Consider the following 15,958-nt stretch of genomic DNA (forward strand, 5'->3'; position numbering starts at 1 on the left):
TTTATTAAACGTAGAAGATGAACAGTTTGAATCACCGTTTTAGAATGAATAATTATAATAAACCTGTGCCTCTCTCTCTCTCTCTCTCTCTCTCTCTCTCCTTGAATAGACAGATACTCCATTATATACAGTGGACACAATTTGTATATATATATATATATATATATATATATATATATATATATATATATATATATATATATATATATATATATATATAAAATGAAACATCCGTGAAACATCCATATATATATATATATATACAAAGTATATATATATATATATATATATATATATATATATATATATATATATATATATATATATATATATATATATATATATACTTTGTGTATAGATTAAATATACTTTTTTTATATACACTAAAATGTGTGTGATCTAAAACACACTTAATTCATTTTTTGTTACTATTTTTCTTAATTTATTTTCTGTTTCCTCTCTATCTCTCTCTGTTTCTTAATATAGAGTGTACATTTTTTTTTACTTGTAAATTAAAAATATAAAGGAAACGATAAAATCTCATAAAACTGCCCCGAATGTCACATGTAAACAAACCCGTGACGTCATCACCACGCGTCACATGCAGTCAGACCGGATGTTTCATTTGTTCCTGTAATGATTGTAACCGTATTTGCTAATAAATATAATTTGCGAAGGTTATCCGCAACCAGTATTGTGGTTTAACATCTCGCAACGTCTTTGAGTTACGTGAGCTACTATGTAAAACTTTAGCAAGCGGTTCATTCAACTAAACAACCAGACGAATGAAATCGCCCCATTTAAACAGCTGAAAATAACATTGAGGTAAAGTTAAGGATTCCGTGGTTATGCGCGTGTATTTCATCAAATTTAAAGAACCAGATTTGTATCGTACTTATGTATTATTTGTATAATCTTTGTTTTATAATGTAGAATGTCATACAAAATGTATATATGTTATGATATCTAAATTATAATGTGTCATTTGTTTGGCTTCAGCGCTTGTGTTGAATGCATAGACTGAGTGCATCATGGGTGCTGAACAGAGTGGAGATGCTGAACATAAACATTCAGACTTCAGCGCTTCAGGTACTCAACATTATATTAGGAACGCGATTCTTGCTTGCTCATGCTATGTTTATTCTTGATGTTAAATATGTTCCTCATGGAATCGACATCAGCATCAAATAAACGTTTTTAATTTTTTATTATAGACATTTATCTGTTACAGTGGAGGTGTTACTTGTGTTGTATATATTCTACCATGTTTGTTAGCAAGTTCTGTCTCGTTGTTTCAGTTGTTCCCTCTCCAGCCAAGCATAGAGCTAAAATGGATGACATAGTAGTTGTTGCCCAAGGAACTCAGTCATCACGGAATATCCATAATGATCCAGATGTAATAAAGCTACAGGAAATTCCCACCTTTCAGCCTCTTCTCAAAGGTAAGTAGCGGTCCAAATGCCTATCTATTTGTTTAGGTTTTGTAGGTTAATAAATGGTTTATAATAGATCTGGGTTGAAAATAAAAAATACATAATTTTAACCGATCTTCATTTTGATGAACCGACATCGATAATCCTGAAATCAATCTTTTAGTCTATGGTGTTTTCAGATAATGCTCTAACAAAACTTCACTTAACGCATTATTTGTAGTGCACATCCCATCCAATAAATTGCTGCTATGAAACAAATTCTCATCTTTTTAAATGTCAGTTTTACAATTTTGACTTTTTCTTTGCATTGTGAGTTTACATTACGTAATACCTACTTTTTCCCCCTCAGAATCCTGAGTTTACATCTTGCAATTTTACATTTGCTCATCTTACAATTCTAATTTTTCCCTCCCGGTTGCGAGTTTATATCTTGCAATTCTGTGTTTATTTCACATATTCAGATTTTTATTAAGTTATTTTTTTTGTGAGATATAAATATGCTGTGGAAAATTCTGTGGAAAAAAAAGAGAAAAAGTTGCAATTACCTTTATTTTGTAGTAAAATACACTTCCATAGAATCATAATTTAAAAAATCTGATATAAAACGAATAATAAAATGTGGACTCTTGTTATCAATAAGTTCATAATGATATGAATCACAATGTGTCATCTCTCAGGTGTTCTTAGTGGGCAAACCTCCCCCAGCACTGTCTGCTTAGAAAAGCTGGATTCGGCACAGGTGCTGCAGCTGTGTGTCCGATATCAGGATCATCTACACCAGTGTGCGGAAGCTGTTGCCTTTGACCAGAATGCTCTGGTCAAGAGGATCAAAGAGGTATTTGCTTAATTTCTAATGAATTTTTCTGTTCCGACAAGCCAGCTGTGAATGCTAACCTGTTTTTTGTCAGATGGATCTGTCAGTGGAGGCATTATTCAGCATAATGCAGGAAAGGCAAAAGCGATATGCCAAGTACGCCGAGCAGATCCAGAAGGTCAATGAAATGTCAATGATCCTGAGACGCATCCAGATGGGCATTGACCAGACGATACCATTGATGGAGCGTCTCAACAACCTTCTGCCCGAGAGCGAGCGCCTGGAGCCCTTCAGCATGAAACCTGATGGAGAAATCAAATAGAGTCTGGCAACATCTGGAAAATAGAGTTCATAGTGTGTTCACTTATTGACTTTTGCTTTATAGAGACCTACCTCAGGTCATGTCTGGTTGTTACCTATGAAACCTCTCACTTTACTGTACTTTGAAAGGCTTATTGCGTGCCTGGATCAGGTGTTATTTGGCATAGAACAGGTTACATGGTACTAAATGGAAAAACTATAATACCAAAATGGTAAAGGCATGTGTATATATTTACTTAAAAGGCTTAATTGAGTGCTTTTAAAGGGCATGACAACATATAATTCTGCCTCTGTAATTTAAAACGTGAAGTCATTAATGCATATGATGCTATTAAAGTTGTTGGCATTAAATCCTTTATACATACACTATCTTCTCATGATTTATTTATGATTATACTATTGGAGGAAAGAATTTTTTTTATAGCATTGTTATGTGATTAGGTTTGATAATTTTATATTTTTCAGATTCTCATTAATATTGGTCATAGTGATTCTTTCTATTCAGCTGAATTGGACTTTTGACAGTCAGCTGAACTATTTGTCTGATGTTCTGAATTTTACTGATGATGGAGCATGATGTAAAGAAAAAAGTAAAATTTCAATGCCACAGTAGAAATTATTAACTCAGTGATGATTATAATTTTTAATTTAATTTAATAATTTGCTTAACCCTCAGGGCGTCCAAGATGTCAGTGAGTTTGTTTCTTCATCGGAAAATATTTTATTTAATTTTAGAATTACATCGCTTGTTCACCAGTGGATTCACTGCAGTGAATGGCTGCCGTCAGAATGAGAGTCCAAACAGCTGATACAAACATCACAATAATCCACAAGTAACTCTCACAGCTCCAGTCCGTCAATTAATGACTTGTGAATTGACAAGCTGCGTGTTTGTAAGAAACAAATCTGTCCTTAAGACATTTTAAGTTAAACCGTTGTCTTCGGTCTATAATATAAATCCATAATCCGAAAGGATTCAGTTGTTAGCAAGTGATTTAACACAACATTTCTCCAAATCTATTCAGATGACAAAAAAACATAAATACATATTGAATGCCCTGCAAGTGAGTACATTTTAAGTTCATTTTCGATTTGTGATTACGGAGTCATTTGATCTTGTGCACAAACTGACAGTCACCACCATAAGCTACTACTAAAAATTGCAGAAACATAATTTTCTGTAAAGTTGCTTTGTAACGATTTGTATTGTAAAAAGCGCTATACAAATAAACTTGATTTGATTTGACATGAGGCGACCCGCTCCATGAAAATTAAAGAATAGTACTTAAAGCACTATTAGTTTATTTATGTGTGAAAAATGTTAAATAAACTTTACAAAAATATAGAATAAAGTCGTAATAAAAAAAAATTTCTCCCCGAGAATAAGTTTTTCTAAACAACAACAACAAAACTTCATTCTCCGTTCCAACAGATGGCGACAAAGATCATCTTAACATAACAGACTACAGAACGAGAGAGAGGAACATGTGAATGGCTGAACTGAAAATGTGTTGATGTCGTCAGTCCATATTTAATCTGTAAAGCAACAAACCCCGTAATAAGCTGATTAACAGCAGAGATAATGCGGCGCCTGGGTTCAGTGCAGCAGAAGATCCCATGTGTTTTCCTGACAGAAGTGAGAAACGAACCATCCAGAAAACGCGACTGTCAGGTGGGTAAAATAAAACATTTTTGGGTTCATGTTACTCTCATGATCAAAACCCATAAATGCATTAGGATTGCACTACATTACAATATGGCACATGTCTGCGGTCAACTTCATTATTTTAAATTCATGTTTTTAATCAGTGCATTGCATTGGGAAACAGTATTCATATCGAGGCAACTATATTTATAAAACCAATTTAAAAGCAAGAGGGCTGTTCTAAAAAATGCCATACAATAACATAAAACATACAAAAAAATAGATGAATAAAAATGCACGGGTAAAAATGCATCATGCAATGTATATTTATTAGACTGAATTGATTACTAAAAGACTTCACTCATTCTGCAGCAGTTCCAGGTGGTGGCCACTGAGAATGTGAACCCTGCTGCTCTTGAAGCAGATATCCACTGTGCAGTAGCAACTGAGAAGATTGATGGGACATGCTGCTATGTCACTACCTACAAAGGTATAATCTGTGGGTATAAATTAATGTGTTGATAAGGATTTTTTAAAGTTTCTTTGAAATAAGTTTATAATGATCACCAAGGTATTTGATCAAAAATACACTAAAACCGGTACTTTAATATGTAATTTATTCCTGGCAAACCGGTCACATTATCCTTTAGAAATCATTCTAATATGCTGATTGCTGCTCCAGATCAAAATCAATGCTGAAAAAAAGTGATACAAAATTATATATATATATATATATATATATATATATATATATATATATATATATATATATATACATACACAAACACACATGTGAAAATCACTGGTCAATATTCAAGCCAGTTATTTCCATATCCAAAACTAGGATTTTTATAGATTTTATTATTATTATTGATTGTTTTTAAGGGGAACCATATCTCTGGGCTCGTCTGGATCGGAAACCCACCAAGCAGGCAGATAAGAGATTCAAGAAGTATCAGTATTCGCGGAAGACCTGTAAAGGTATTTTGGTCCAAAATGAATCTTTTTGTATAATTTAAGTTATTTCTTGGACTAACAAGAAACTGTTACAAAGCAGTGAATGATAATGAAAGTTCTAAACATCGGATATTTTTTGATTCTCTACTAAATAACAGGATTTGTGTGGAACGTAGACGAAGATTTCCGAGAAGTGCCAGAATCCTGGATCGCTGCTCACAGAGTCCAGCATGAGAATGGCCATCCAGTGCCGGACGAACATGGACACATTCCAGGTAGGGAGGTGTCTCTGGGACACACTCTTATTCCTGATCTTCCGGTCACAGGTTATACTGTACTGACTGAAAATGAAGTCTGCTGATGGCATAGATATATCTGTCATGAAGGTTGGGTTCCGGTGGATCATACCAACAAGCAGTACTGCTGGCACGCCTCTGTGGTCAACTATGATTCTGGTGTTGCCCTTGTCCTGAAGACACATAGGGAGGATGAAGGGATGCTTGAAATTGTCAGCATTCCTCTAGTAGACCTCATGGAGCAAACCCTTGAGCTGATCGGAACCAACGTTAATGGAAATCCATATGGTAAATATAATTTACTGTTTTATTTATTTTTTGAAAAAAGCTCTTCAGCTCACCAAGGCTGCTTAATTGCTCAAAAACAGTAAAACAATTTAATATTGTGAAATGTTAATTGAAAAAAAAATTCTACTTGAATATATTTAAAAATGTCAATAATTCCTGTGATAATGCTGAATTTTCAGCAGTCATTACTCCAGTCTTTAGTGTCACATGATTCTTCAGAAACCATGTTGAAACCATTGTTTTTTATTTTTAATTTCAAAAGACAGCACTTATTTGAAATAGATTTTTTTTTAACATTGATTATATTGTTAATGTCATTCAAAGTGATAATTTCTTGCAAAATAAAACCCCTTTGATTGCTAGTTTAGGTGTCAAGGAAGTGACAGTTAGTTTAGGAAGTAACTCTGTGATTCCGTAGGTTTGGGAAGTAAGAAGTATCCAGTCCATGTTTTGGTGCCCCACGGGGTCCTGCGCATCCGGAACCCTCCTCCAGTGGATTTCCAGCAGCTGTATTCCTGGTTTCAGGAATGCCAAGAGGGGCGAGTGGAGGGAATCGTTTGGCACTGTGATGATGGGACACTGATCAAGGTAAATAAAGGGTTCATACTTTTAACCGTCACTCTTCTGCTGCAGTTATCCACATTTTCTTCAGATCAATTCATTTGAACTCTTCAGATACACCGCCATCACCTTGGTTTGAAATGGCCTGTCGGTGACAGCTTCCTGAACACCAGAGCTGTGCTTGTCCGCGTAGATGAAGAACCTGATCCAGATGCCTCCGAGAAGGACTTGTTCAAATCGTTTTCCAGCATAAACGGAAAACTCTTCAGCTGCATACAGGACATTCAGTTTGAAACCTGATCCCAAAAAATGAAACTACCAATCATTCCTGATAGATCTGGTTTTAACCTTTGCCAACACTTAATACTGGTCAAAACTGCATGTTGTGATTTCCCATCGACAATTTGCTCATATATGCACTTCGATATATGATGTATGCGAATGCTGTGATAGCTTTATATTGGAAGTGTTTTTTTTATTTTATTTTATTATAACTATTTAATTTTTCTAGTTTAAATAGTTTTCAGAGGATGGTTCAGCAATATGTATATAAATAAATGGAAATTGACATTGATCGCCATTTATTACAACTAAAGAGTCTCAAAAATGAGGCAGTGATTGATAGATAATACACCCTTTCAGTTTCAGTTCTTGCTCGTGAGGTCATAAATCACAACTGTTTTAAAACCTAACTTCATATGTTATAATATTTTACAAAAACACAACCTACTTATGAAACATTGTAGCTTAATGGTACTTGAATATAAAGCGAATTAACATTGTACATATTAGGCTCTAACTGAGCAGTAACAATAAAACCGAATGACCTGACAAACGATCTGATGTGTGTTAGCTGATAGACACGTCGATGGGAACCGCTACGCCAAACTGATCCGACAGCTTCTTCAGCTGCTCCTCCAGGATGATGTTCTTCTTCACCTCCAGATTGTAATTGTACTTAAGATCCTCAAGTTCCTCGAAAAATGTCGGGTCAAAGTTTTCCAGCTCTCTGGTCAGCTTTTTCACTTCATCCTAAAATGAAAGCATTTATAATAATGTGACTTGAGATTTAAAAACCGCAGATTCTTTAGACATATGTTTTTCTTCAGGGATACCTGTAATTTCTTTTTTTCAGTATTTGCTGCCTTGATTTGTTCCTGGAGCTCTCTGTATCCTACAAAAGGAACCGGTAGATGATTAAATGTCTCATGTAGCAAAGATTCTTGAATTCATCAGTGGTGATCTTACCTGGTCCTGCTTTGCTGGTTCCAAACTGCTCATCGTACCATTGAATCTGGCGAAGAAGTTGAGCTTTTTCCCTCTCAAGTTGTTTAGTGGCCAGTCTAATTGGAAAATATTTGTCAAAGAATTAGTTTTGAGTCATTTTTTGTGCTTTGTAGTCTATGGGTATTTCCGCGCTTCACCTCTGGGACTGATACTCTCTGGCAAGGCCTTCATCTGTGGTGGCTTCCAAAGGGATGTTTTTAAGCAGTTCCACCTGTTAATACATATTAGGTTATTAGAATCTCTGGGAAAAGGAGCATTGTTAAGCCTGGAATACAGTACGTGACTTTTCAAACTGGAACAGATTTGAAAACACATCTGCCAACTATATAAATTTGTTGAAGAGAAAAAAAGACTGTCACACACACTACCAGACTTTTAAAGTCGCTCCGAACACAAACTCAAGCAGAAACATGTGCCTTGTTGCTAGCACGTTATTAATGAAAACCAATGTTCTAAAATTGGCTCAAAATTATATCAAACAGGTTTTAGTAATGACTGAATATGGTTTTTAGTGAATAGCTGAAGAAGAATCAGTGTCTCACTTGTTCCTTTAGCTGGCTGACAGTGTGTTGTGTGGCCTGCTGTTTCTCATCCGCCTCTTTCAACTGTACCTTCAGCTCGGAAATGCTGGAGTTTTTCTTAGCGATTTCACTTTCAAGACCTTTCATCTTGTTTTCAAATAACCTGTGAAGGGAGAAATGAATGATAATAAAAACGTACATGATGACAAAACTGATTAAGTGTTTAAGTGAATGTAATACCTGGACACAACTGAAGATTTCCAGGTCTTGCTGTCTGCCCCCTCTAGAGACGGCCCCTTCGACTGTGCTAATAAGAGCCTCTCACTGGTCTCCTCAAGCTCTGCCTTTAGTTTCTCATTGGCTACTTCAAGGCTGGCTTTTGCAACCCTCAGCTTTTCTGCAGCTTCTGCTTCCTGCAATTTGCCACAAAACATACTGTAGCATGATATATTAAGATCATGTTTTACTGACACCAAGGTAATGAGAAAAAACAACAACACCTTTTTAATATCTTTACGTAAGCGTTCATTTTCCATCATGATTTTCTCAATGCCCTTGGTTTTTGACTCAAGTCTTGCTTTTAACTGTTCCTCTTGTTTTCGTTTCAGCTTTTCATTTTCTGACTGTAACAAAAAGATACACATTATAATAAAGAGTTAAAAATAACTATTGTCACATGACATTCTTAAAACAATATCACAATCTTACTGTAATGATAAGAACTCCATAATCATCGGGAAGAAGGAGGCGGGAACCGGCGCACAATCAAAACATTTTAATAATTCAAAAATAAACACAAAACAGCGCACCAGCCCCTCACGGACGACTGGTGCGCATAAATTAAAAGCAAAAACATAAAATAATGTCCAGGCCTGGTCCTCTCTCGTCCTTCACTATAGTCGCTCCAGTTTTATATCCTTCCATCTCCTACGTGGGACTCGATACCGGCGGTGGGGCGCAGGTGTAGCTCATTTCCAATCACTACACCTGGCCTCACTCTTCGTTCCCACGCCTCTCGGCCCCGCCCCACTCGCCACACTTACAAATTATACAGTTGCAACTTGCTGGTGGTCTTTAATAAATGTTCTTTGTTTTGCTTTGTCTTTTTTTTTTACTTAAAGATTATTCAGTAGATGCATTAATCAATAGTGACAGTAAAGACATTTATAATGTTAAGAAATATTTATATTTCAAATAAATGCTGTTCTTTTGAAGTTTCTAATCATCAAAGAATCATTAAAAAAAACACAGTAGAATGAATATATTGATTAAAAAAAAAAACAGTATTTTTTATTTTTTTCATCAAATGCGGGCTTAAAGACTTATTTTAAACACATTAAATCCCAAACTTGTGGATGGTAGTGTGTCATCCTACAACTTCACAAAATGTACCTTAAGTTTCTCATGGTCTTGTTCCAGTGTAGCAAGCTGCTCCTGCACATTGGCCTCTGATGTCTTCTTTAAGCTCTCATTCTCTCTCTGTACTTTCTCCACTACCTTCTTCATCAGTGCGATGGTCTTCTCCAGTTCAGGTACGGTTTTCCCACTGCGCCCAGACTGCATGAGAGGAGCAAAAGAAATCAGGGAAGGAGATCAGAGGATCTGTGTTTTAAGATCTTCGAGATGCTGCAACCTACCCCACGAACATAGCTGAGCCTCTTCTCCACTTCAGCTTTCTCCTTCTTCAAAACACTGCACATCTCTTTGAGGTCAGACACCTGATCCTTTCATCACAGGGAGAGTAAAGTAAGCTGAACAGTTTTAAAAATTGTTTTGATCATGTTATTAATTATTTCACTTTTATGGTACTTTTAATCGAGGTAGGTCCTTGTTTGCTTGCTCCAGTTGGAATCGAAGCTCCAGGATCTGTGTGGACAACTTGAGGTTTTCTTTTTGGAGCTCATGTTCTCTTTGAGATGGCGTACCAGAACCACGGCCAGACGTCTGCTGAAACAACAAAGAGATGTTGATGCTGTAGACAACATGCAGCTAAGTAACACCCAGACAATAAACACATTTTAATAGAGGATGGAGAGGGTGCGACACAAAGACACTTGCTATGGAACAACAAGCAGACGCTCCGGATCCGGAAAAGGTGAGGTCACCAGCTCAAAGCCAACTAAGCTACAGGGTGGAGAACTGGAGGCTTTGTGTTAGTGCTTCAGTGGAAGCTCCTATGTGTTAAGTACCTTTCGAGTTTTCACTTTGCTTTTCATTCTCTGTTCTTTGTCATTAAAGGTGATGACCTCTGATGCTACAGATCCAAGAATGTCCAAGACATCAAGTTCAGTTTTAATTACACCTGTGTTCAGCTCCTTAGTGAGGGAACATTTTACATTCTCATTTAAAATATGGTCTACGTCTTCCTCAGCGATGAAGGACGTGATCTTGTCCATTGTTGGTTCTTCAGGCAATAGTTTGGCATCAACTGTGCCGAGTGCTGCTTCTTCTTCTTCTTCAAGCTCTTTAGATCCTTCAGATGTTTTCACCTTTTGGCTTGGATCACCTTCAGATTTCAAAGACTCGATATGTTGTTCTTCAGGTTCTTGCTCCTTATCTCTGTCCTGTTTTAATATCCCTGGCTCTGTCTGAGTCCTGCTTTCTTCTGCATTTGCCTTTTCATTTTCCAGCTGATCTTCTTCAAGAGGGTTATCTGTGATCTCTTGATGTGTCAGTCCAGAATCTAGTTCTTCTGCATCTCCATTAGTATTCAGTTCTTCCTGTGCACGTTCAGCCACTACTATATCTTCCTCTTGTCCTCCTTTAGTCTCATCTGGTTCCTCTATATCTTTCTCAACCTCTTTTTTGTTGTCTTCTTCCTGTTCACGTATGTTCTCATTGAACAGATCTTCTGGTTCTACATCTGCAACTCTCTCTCCAACATTATCCTGAGTCTTTTCCTCATCTTGACTCAGTTTTGCTTCACTCATGCTTCTAAATGAAGTCTGAGTTGCTTTATCCTCTCTAACTGCCATTTCCTTTTCAGGGACTACTTCCTTTCCAGGGATTGTGTCATTTACTAACGGAGACCGAGTTTTTTCACCTTCACTAATATCGAAAGTCATGGAATGAACAACTTTTGAGGACCAACTGAGCTTAGGCGGTGATGCCACATGTTTTTTCTTCATAATCAGTGATTGAATAGAGGAGGTATGATATATATGAGGTTTGAGAGAATGAAAATAAAAATGAAATTAGTGGGGTGAAATTCATGAAAAGTGTTGAAAGGCAAAATGTTTGACACGTAAAGTGTTACACCCACAGATGGTCTGGATGGAGATTCTTTGGACAGTTGACTCTCCAGGGAGTGAAGCCTCTCCTCAAGATAACGGTTCCTGATGGTGATATCCTCAATTGCGGCATCACGGGGCAAAGCCTGCTGCTGCCTACAAAACCAACGTACCGTATTAAAAAAGAAAAAAATTGAACAAATTGGCACAATGGCACGATTGCTAGGAAGAACACACTTTATCACTTTCATTTGCTGCTCCAATTCAGCATTCCTTCTTTGTAGCTCCTCAATCTCTCTGTCAGCCTCGAGGGTCCGTGCTCCAACTACCTGATCTGCAGACACTCCTCTGCCCTTTAGTTTCTTCTGGAGACCCACCTTCTCCTGCTCCAACCTTCATAGACATCAGCCAACATAAACATGATGATGAATCGTCTACTTTTGTTCTTACTTTTAATAATAGCTTTAAGGTTCAAACTCTTAATGCATCATTTGAAACTGTCCATTATGTGGATAGATTTTTAGCACAGACCTGCTGTAAAGCTCTTTGATCGTTGTTAATTGTTTAGACAGAGATTCCACTTCTTTCTCCTTCTCTTTGAGAACGCTCCGCACTTTCTCCACCCTGGCCTGCCACTTTTTACCTTCCTCCCATCTCAAGATTTCCTCTTTGAAGGACTGTAAAAACAGGAAAAGTTCACATATGTACTGTTATTTTGTTGATAAATCGGATTAAACGAATCAGAGAACCATAATAATTTCATTATGATTACTATTTCGTTGACTGAAAGCAAGCTAGACTGTGACTTCATCACGAAATGCTAAATTAAATGTGTGTGTCAAAGAATAAGAGCTCAAATAAAGATCCAACATCAAACTACTTAAGTAAAGGCTTCTTTAGTCTTACTTTTCTTGTAGTAAATGCAATTCTAGTTCACCTTGTCCTCCTTCAAGACGCTCCTCTTGTCTGCAGGCTCCGAGATGCTATTCCTGTCCAGCTCCTGCTCCAACTTACGGATCTTCTTCTGAAGAGCTTCAACTGTGGGTCCATCACTCTCGACCTGAGACTGCACAGACAAACACAAACAAAGAAATCGTTATTTATTTAGACTCTTTTTATTTAGACTCTGACAATTTTCTTTTCTTCATCTCCTTTCATGAATGTAAGATTTTCAATGTTTTCGAAAAAAGTCTCTTAAGCCGACCAAGGCTGCATTTATTTGATCAAAAATACAGTAAAAAACAGTAATATCATGAATATTATTATTATTATTCATTACTCTAGTCTAAGATCCTGCAGAAATCATTCTAATATGCTGATTTGCTGCTCAAGAAGCATTTATTATTAATATCAATGTTGAAAACTTAAGTTGTGCTGCTTATAAAAACTGTGATTTTTTTTCCCCTCAATATTTATAGTTTAAAATATGTATAGTATATAATGTTTTAAATGGTAGTGTACATGACTTCAGTAAAGAACTTTGTAAACTAGTTTAAAATGTGCTACATTAAATAAAGCTGTACTCAAACATTGTAATTGTTAAAAAGCTGAGTGAACCATGATTATCCATACAAATGTTTTTTTTTCTTCCCAGTGATCACAAACTCTGATAACAGCGAGGAAGGATCGGCACAATGGTGTCTAGACGTATTCACGGTCATCAAAGAAGGGCTCTGTTCAACCAGACACAGAGCAGAAGCTCTTCTTTTGCAGACAAAAAAGGGACGCTGACTCGGTGTCCAAGTGCTTTTGAGTCACTGGTAGAATTACTCAAGAAAAGCGAGACATAAATGTCTTGACCTTAACCACTCACGGTATAAGTGAACAAGAATGAAAAACACACATGTGGTCTAACCTGTAGGCCACTGCTGAGTCTCTGGATCTTCTTCTTCAGCTCATTCAGCTGATCCTCCAGAGTCTCTTTTTCAGTCTGCAGCTTGTTCTGTGTTTTCTGGCTCCTCTGCAGATCCTTGTTTAAGTTCTCCAGCTCCTCCCTCAGTGAGTTTTCTCTGGCTTTTGCTGCTCGTACGCCATCTTTAGCCAGCTGGAGCTCCTCATTAAGGTCCTTTACACGTGCCTGATGAGGAACACAGGGATATATAATTGCTAAGGGTTGGGATTAAATTCAGTCCTCTTAACATGTTATGGGTGTTTTAAAAATCAAGATTTCATTGGTTGCTCCCATCAATGGCACTTTTGAGAGCAACTGACCAATGCTTTTTAAAATGAGTAATGTATTTTTATTGTTACATTTAAACAAATATATAAACACTTTTAAATGTCTATTTATTTGTGAGTTTTAAACTGATATATTTAATTAAATTTTTATTTTTAAAGAAGCGTTAATTTATTCATTCAATTTATTTTCAAGTGGCCTTCTTAGTCTTATATAAGAAAGTTTATTTTTATTTTTATTGTTTTATTTTAATGTTTACTTTGCATTTTGTTCACTGTTTTCAAGGACGGATGGATGGTCAAGCAATTTGATGAGCTTCTACAAAGTGACAGATTAATTTTAGAATAACTTTATCATCAACAACAACTGATAATGGAATTTTTTTTTTTACTTGTAAAAGTTTAGAACCAATGATTTGGAACCAAGGACAAGTAAAGTTTTAGAAATAGGCTAAGAATGTAAGTTTCTTCCTTATTTAATACCCTTAGTTCCTTGGTCTGCTTGTCGACAATCTGTTGAACATTGAGGGCCTCTTCCTTCTGAGCAGCATTGGCAATGATCTGCTGTTCTGCTTGAGATGTCAACTCTGCACGAAGCTCCAAGAGAGCCTTACTGAGAGCCTGCGGATGAGGAACCGAGTTTTCATTTTAGTCACGTCCAAATATCACAGTGGAAAAACCTATCCAGAACAATCAAGGTGCAACATTTTAGTAAAATGTAATAAAAAAAAAAAAGGCCGTCATGAGATATTCACAATAGTGCAGACTTCTATTGAAATTACAGAATTTGGCCTGTGAAAATGCATCAATCATAGCTAATTGTAACTGCACATTTACTCTAGTTGTCCACTGTGTGGTACCTTCAGCTGTTTCTCCTTCAGGGCCAACTGAGTCTTCAACCGCTCCATGAGGTTCTTCATCGTGTTGGATGGCGACCTGACATTAGCCTCCTTCTGGGCCTCCAGCTCCGTGCGGAGGTAATGCAGCTCTTTCTCCATCTGAATGAGCTGAGCTCTCAGCTCTTCTGCCTCCTGGGACAGACCCTTCGTTTGGGCAACATGTCTCTCCTCAAGTCTTGGAAATGAAAGTGGCACAAGGAATCAATATCATGATATTGGTAAGTATTGAAAACAGCGGGCTTGTTTTAATTTCTCACCTGGCTATTTCTGCAGCATGCTCCATGGCTTGTGCTGCAGTCACCTGTTTCTGTTGGTCCAGCTCTGCGGTGACGACCTTCAGCTTGTGGGTCAGTGAGGAGAGCGAATTGTCCTGCTCGGCCACCGTCTGCTCCATTTCTGCCAACCGCACTAAGTGCTTATTGGTCGGTACAGTGATGGTGGGTTTCTTCATTAGCTCCTAGGGAAGAATAAAACTGAGTAGCCTTATAAAGATAACAGCTGTCATGATTTATGACATCATTATAAATATTATATGTGCAATGTATTTGTTCTTTCTTGACCCATTTCTGGCACGCTATAAAAAGTTGAGCTTTATAATGAATACTCTAGGTACCAGAGCGGTCTGTTTGAAACGGTCCAGTGATGTGTCCATATAGACGTCCAGTTTCTGATGCAGGGCCCTGACCTCTTCCTCATGCCTTTTAGCAATTTCTTCCTGCTCCTGGGAAAATAAAATGAAGATATACAGTATGAGCTTTTATATGGTTTTATTGTGCAATTTGGATCACCAATTTATGAAGTCTATTTTTAAAATCGGAAATTGAATGACCAGCCCAACCCAATTCCGAGCAGCTAAATCCTTAGCCATCTTCAAGAATAGACTGAAAACACATCTCTTCCATCTTTATTTGACCCTCTAACTCTAGCACTCTCTATTCTTTTCTTTATAAAAATAAAAAACTTGCCTGTTGTTTTTTTTTTTTTTTAAACAATTAAATTATACAATTTAAAAAGGCAAAAAAGGTCTCTAACACTAGCTTGCTCTATTCTGTTAATAATAAAAATAAAAACTTTCTACATGTGCTGAGACTTGTTATACCCCTTGCATATCATTGCTCGTGTTGATTTTGTTTGCTTCCATTGTCCTCATTTGGAAGTGGCTTTGTATAAACGTGTCTGCTAAAAGACTAAATGTAAATAAGCACCTGACGGGCCTTTGCTAACAGGTTCTGGTACTTCTTGAGAACCTCTTCTTTCTGATCCAGACGCCCCTGTAGGTTATTAATGGTCTGGTGGGCGACCTTCAGGGTGGGCTGGCTGTCAGAGTCCTCTTGTTTGCTCAGGTCAGCTAGGAGTTTCTCTCTCTCAGCAGCTGCGGGTAGGCGAAGCCTCAGTTCATTGATCACTTTGTCTCTGGATAAGACGTTTTGTTCCGATGTCCACAAAGCAGCTTCTTTTTCCTTCAGCTTCTGCTCAGAGAGAAAGAAACTCCTTGTAAGATAATAATAAAAACAAAGTTTACTCCAGTTAC

At 37.0% G+C, this 15,958-nt stretch overlaps 3 protein-coding genes across 6 annotated transcripts in view; 2 read left to right on the forward strand and 1 right to left on the reverse strand.

Moving 5' to 3' along the window:
- The first annotated feature begins 588 nt into the window (after positions 1–588).
- On the forward strand, positions 589–2,932 carry LOC127946946 (BLOC-1-related complex subunit 5). The gene is made up of 5 exons (XM_052543788.1): positions 589–825; positions 1,000–1,089; positions 1,299–1,442; positions 2,111–2,268; positions 2,342–2,932. The coding sequence occupies exons 2-5, from the start codon at positions 1,032–1,034 to the stop codon at positions 2,567–2,569; spliced, it is 588 nt and encodes a 195-aa protein (XP_052399748.1). The 5' UTR covers positions 589–825; positions 1,000–1,031; the 3' UTR covers positions 2,570–2,932.
- A 1,091-nt stretch (positions 2,933–4,023) lies between these two features.
- On the forward strand, positions 4,024–6,889 carry LOC127946945 (uncharacterized protein C12orf29 homolog). Of its 2 annotated transcripts, none has more exons than XM_052543785.1 (7): positions 4,024–4,240; positions 4,586–4,703; positions 5,099–5,194; positions 5,329–5,445; positions 5,557–5,754; positions 6,173–6,342; positions 6,430–6,889. In XM_052543785.1, the coding sequence occupies exons 1-7, from the start codon at positions 4,151–4,153 to the stop codon at positions 6,613–6,615; spliced, it is 975 nt and encodes a 324-aa protein (XP_052399745.1). In that variant the 5' UTR covers positions 4,024–4,150; the 3' UTR covers positions 6,616–6,889. The 2 variants fall into 2 exon arrangements, with proteins under 2 accessions (XP_052399745.1, XP_052399747.1); XM_052543787.1 differs by having other exon boundaries at positions 4,038–4,240; positions 4,589–4,703.
- LOC127946936 (centrosomal protein of 290 kDa) overlaps positions 6,880–15,958 on the reverse strand; it is a 28,400-nt gene continuing 19,321 nt past the window's right edge. Inside the window, exons 33-53 of one of the 3 annotated variants that reach the window (XM_052543766.1) lie at positions 15,633–15,896; positions 15,041–15,148; positions 14,685–14,884; positions 14,389–14,602; positions 14,012–14,149; positions 13,209–13,430; positions 12,291–12,419; positions 11,885–12,030; positions 11,591–11,746; positions 11,386–11,509; positions 10,313–11,245; positions 9,933–10,067; positions 9,761–9,847; positions 9,516–9,680; positions 8,624–8,746; positions 8,364–8,536; positions 8,145–8,286; positions 7,740–7,813; positions 7,564–7,658; positions 7,431–7,489; positions 6,880–7,347 (exon numbers count right to left, since the gene is read on the reverse strand). In XM_052543766.1, the coding sequence (XP_052399726.1) occupies positions 7,165–7,347; positions 7,431–7,489; positions 7,564–7,658; positions 7,740–7,813; positions 8,145–8,286; positions 8,364–8,536; positions 8,624–8,746; positions 9,516–9,680; positions 9,761–9,847; positions 9,933–10,067; positions 10,313–11,245; positions 11,386–11,509; positions 11,591–11,746; positions 11,885–12,030; positions 12,291–12,419; positions 13,209–13,430; positions 14,012–14,149; positions 14,389–14,602; positions 14,685–14,884; positions 15,041–15,148; positions 15,633–15,896 (3,870 nt within the window). In that variant the 3' untranslated portion in view covers positions 6,880–7,164. Of the gene's footprint in view, positions 7,348–7,430; positions 7,490–7,563; positions 7,659–7,739; positions 7,814–8,144; positions 8,287–8,363; positions 8,537–8,623; positions 8,747–9,515; positions 9,681–9,760; positions 9,848–9,932; positions 10,071–10,312; positions 11,246–11,385; positions 11,510–11,590; positions 11,747–11,884; positions 12,031–12,290; positions 12,420–13,208; positions 13,431–14,011; positions 14,150–14,388; positions 14,603–14,684; positions 14,885–15,040; positions 15,149–15,632; positions 15,897–15,958 lie in introns of all 3 variants that reach the window. The other 2 variants (XM_052543767.1, XM_052543768.1) reach the window with 2 other exon arrangements.

The sequence above is a fragment of the Carassius gibelio genome, chromosome A25 (genome assembly GCF_023724105.1).
Source record: "Carassius gibelio isolate Cgi1373 ecotype wild population from Czech Republic chromosome A25, carGib1.2-hapl.c, whole genome shotgun sequence".
NCBI lineage: Eukaryota > Metazoa > Chordata > Actinopteri > Cypriniformes > Cyprinidae > Carassius > Carassius gibelio.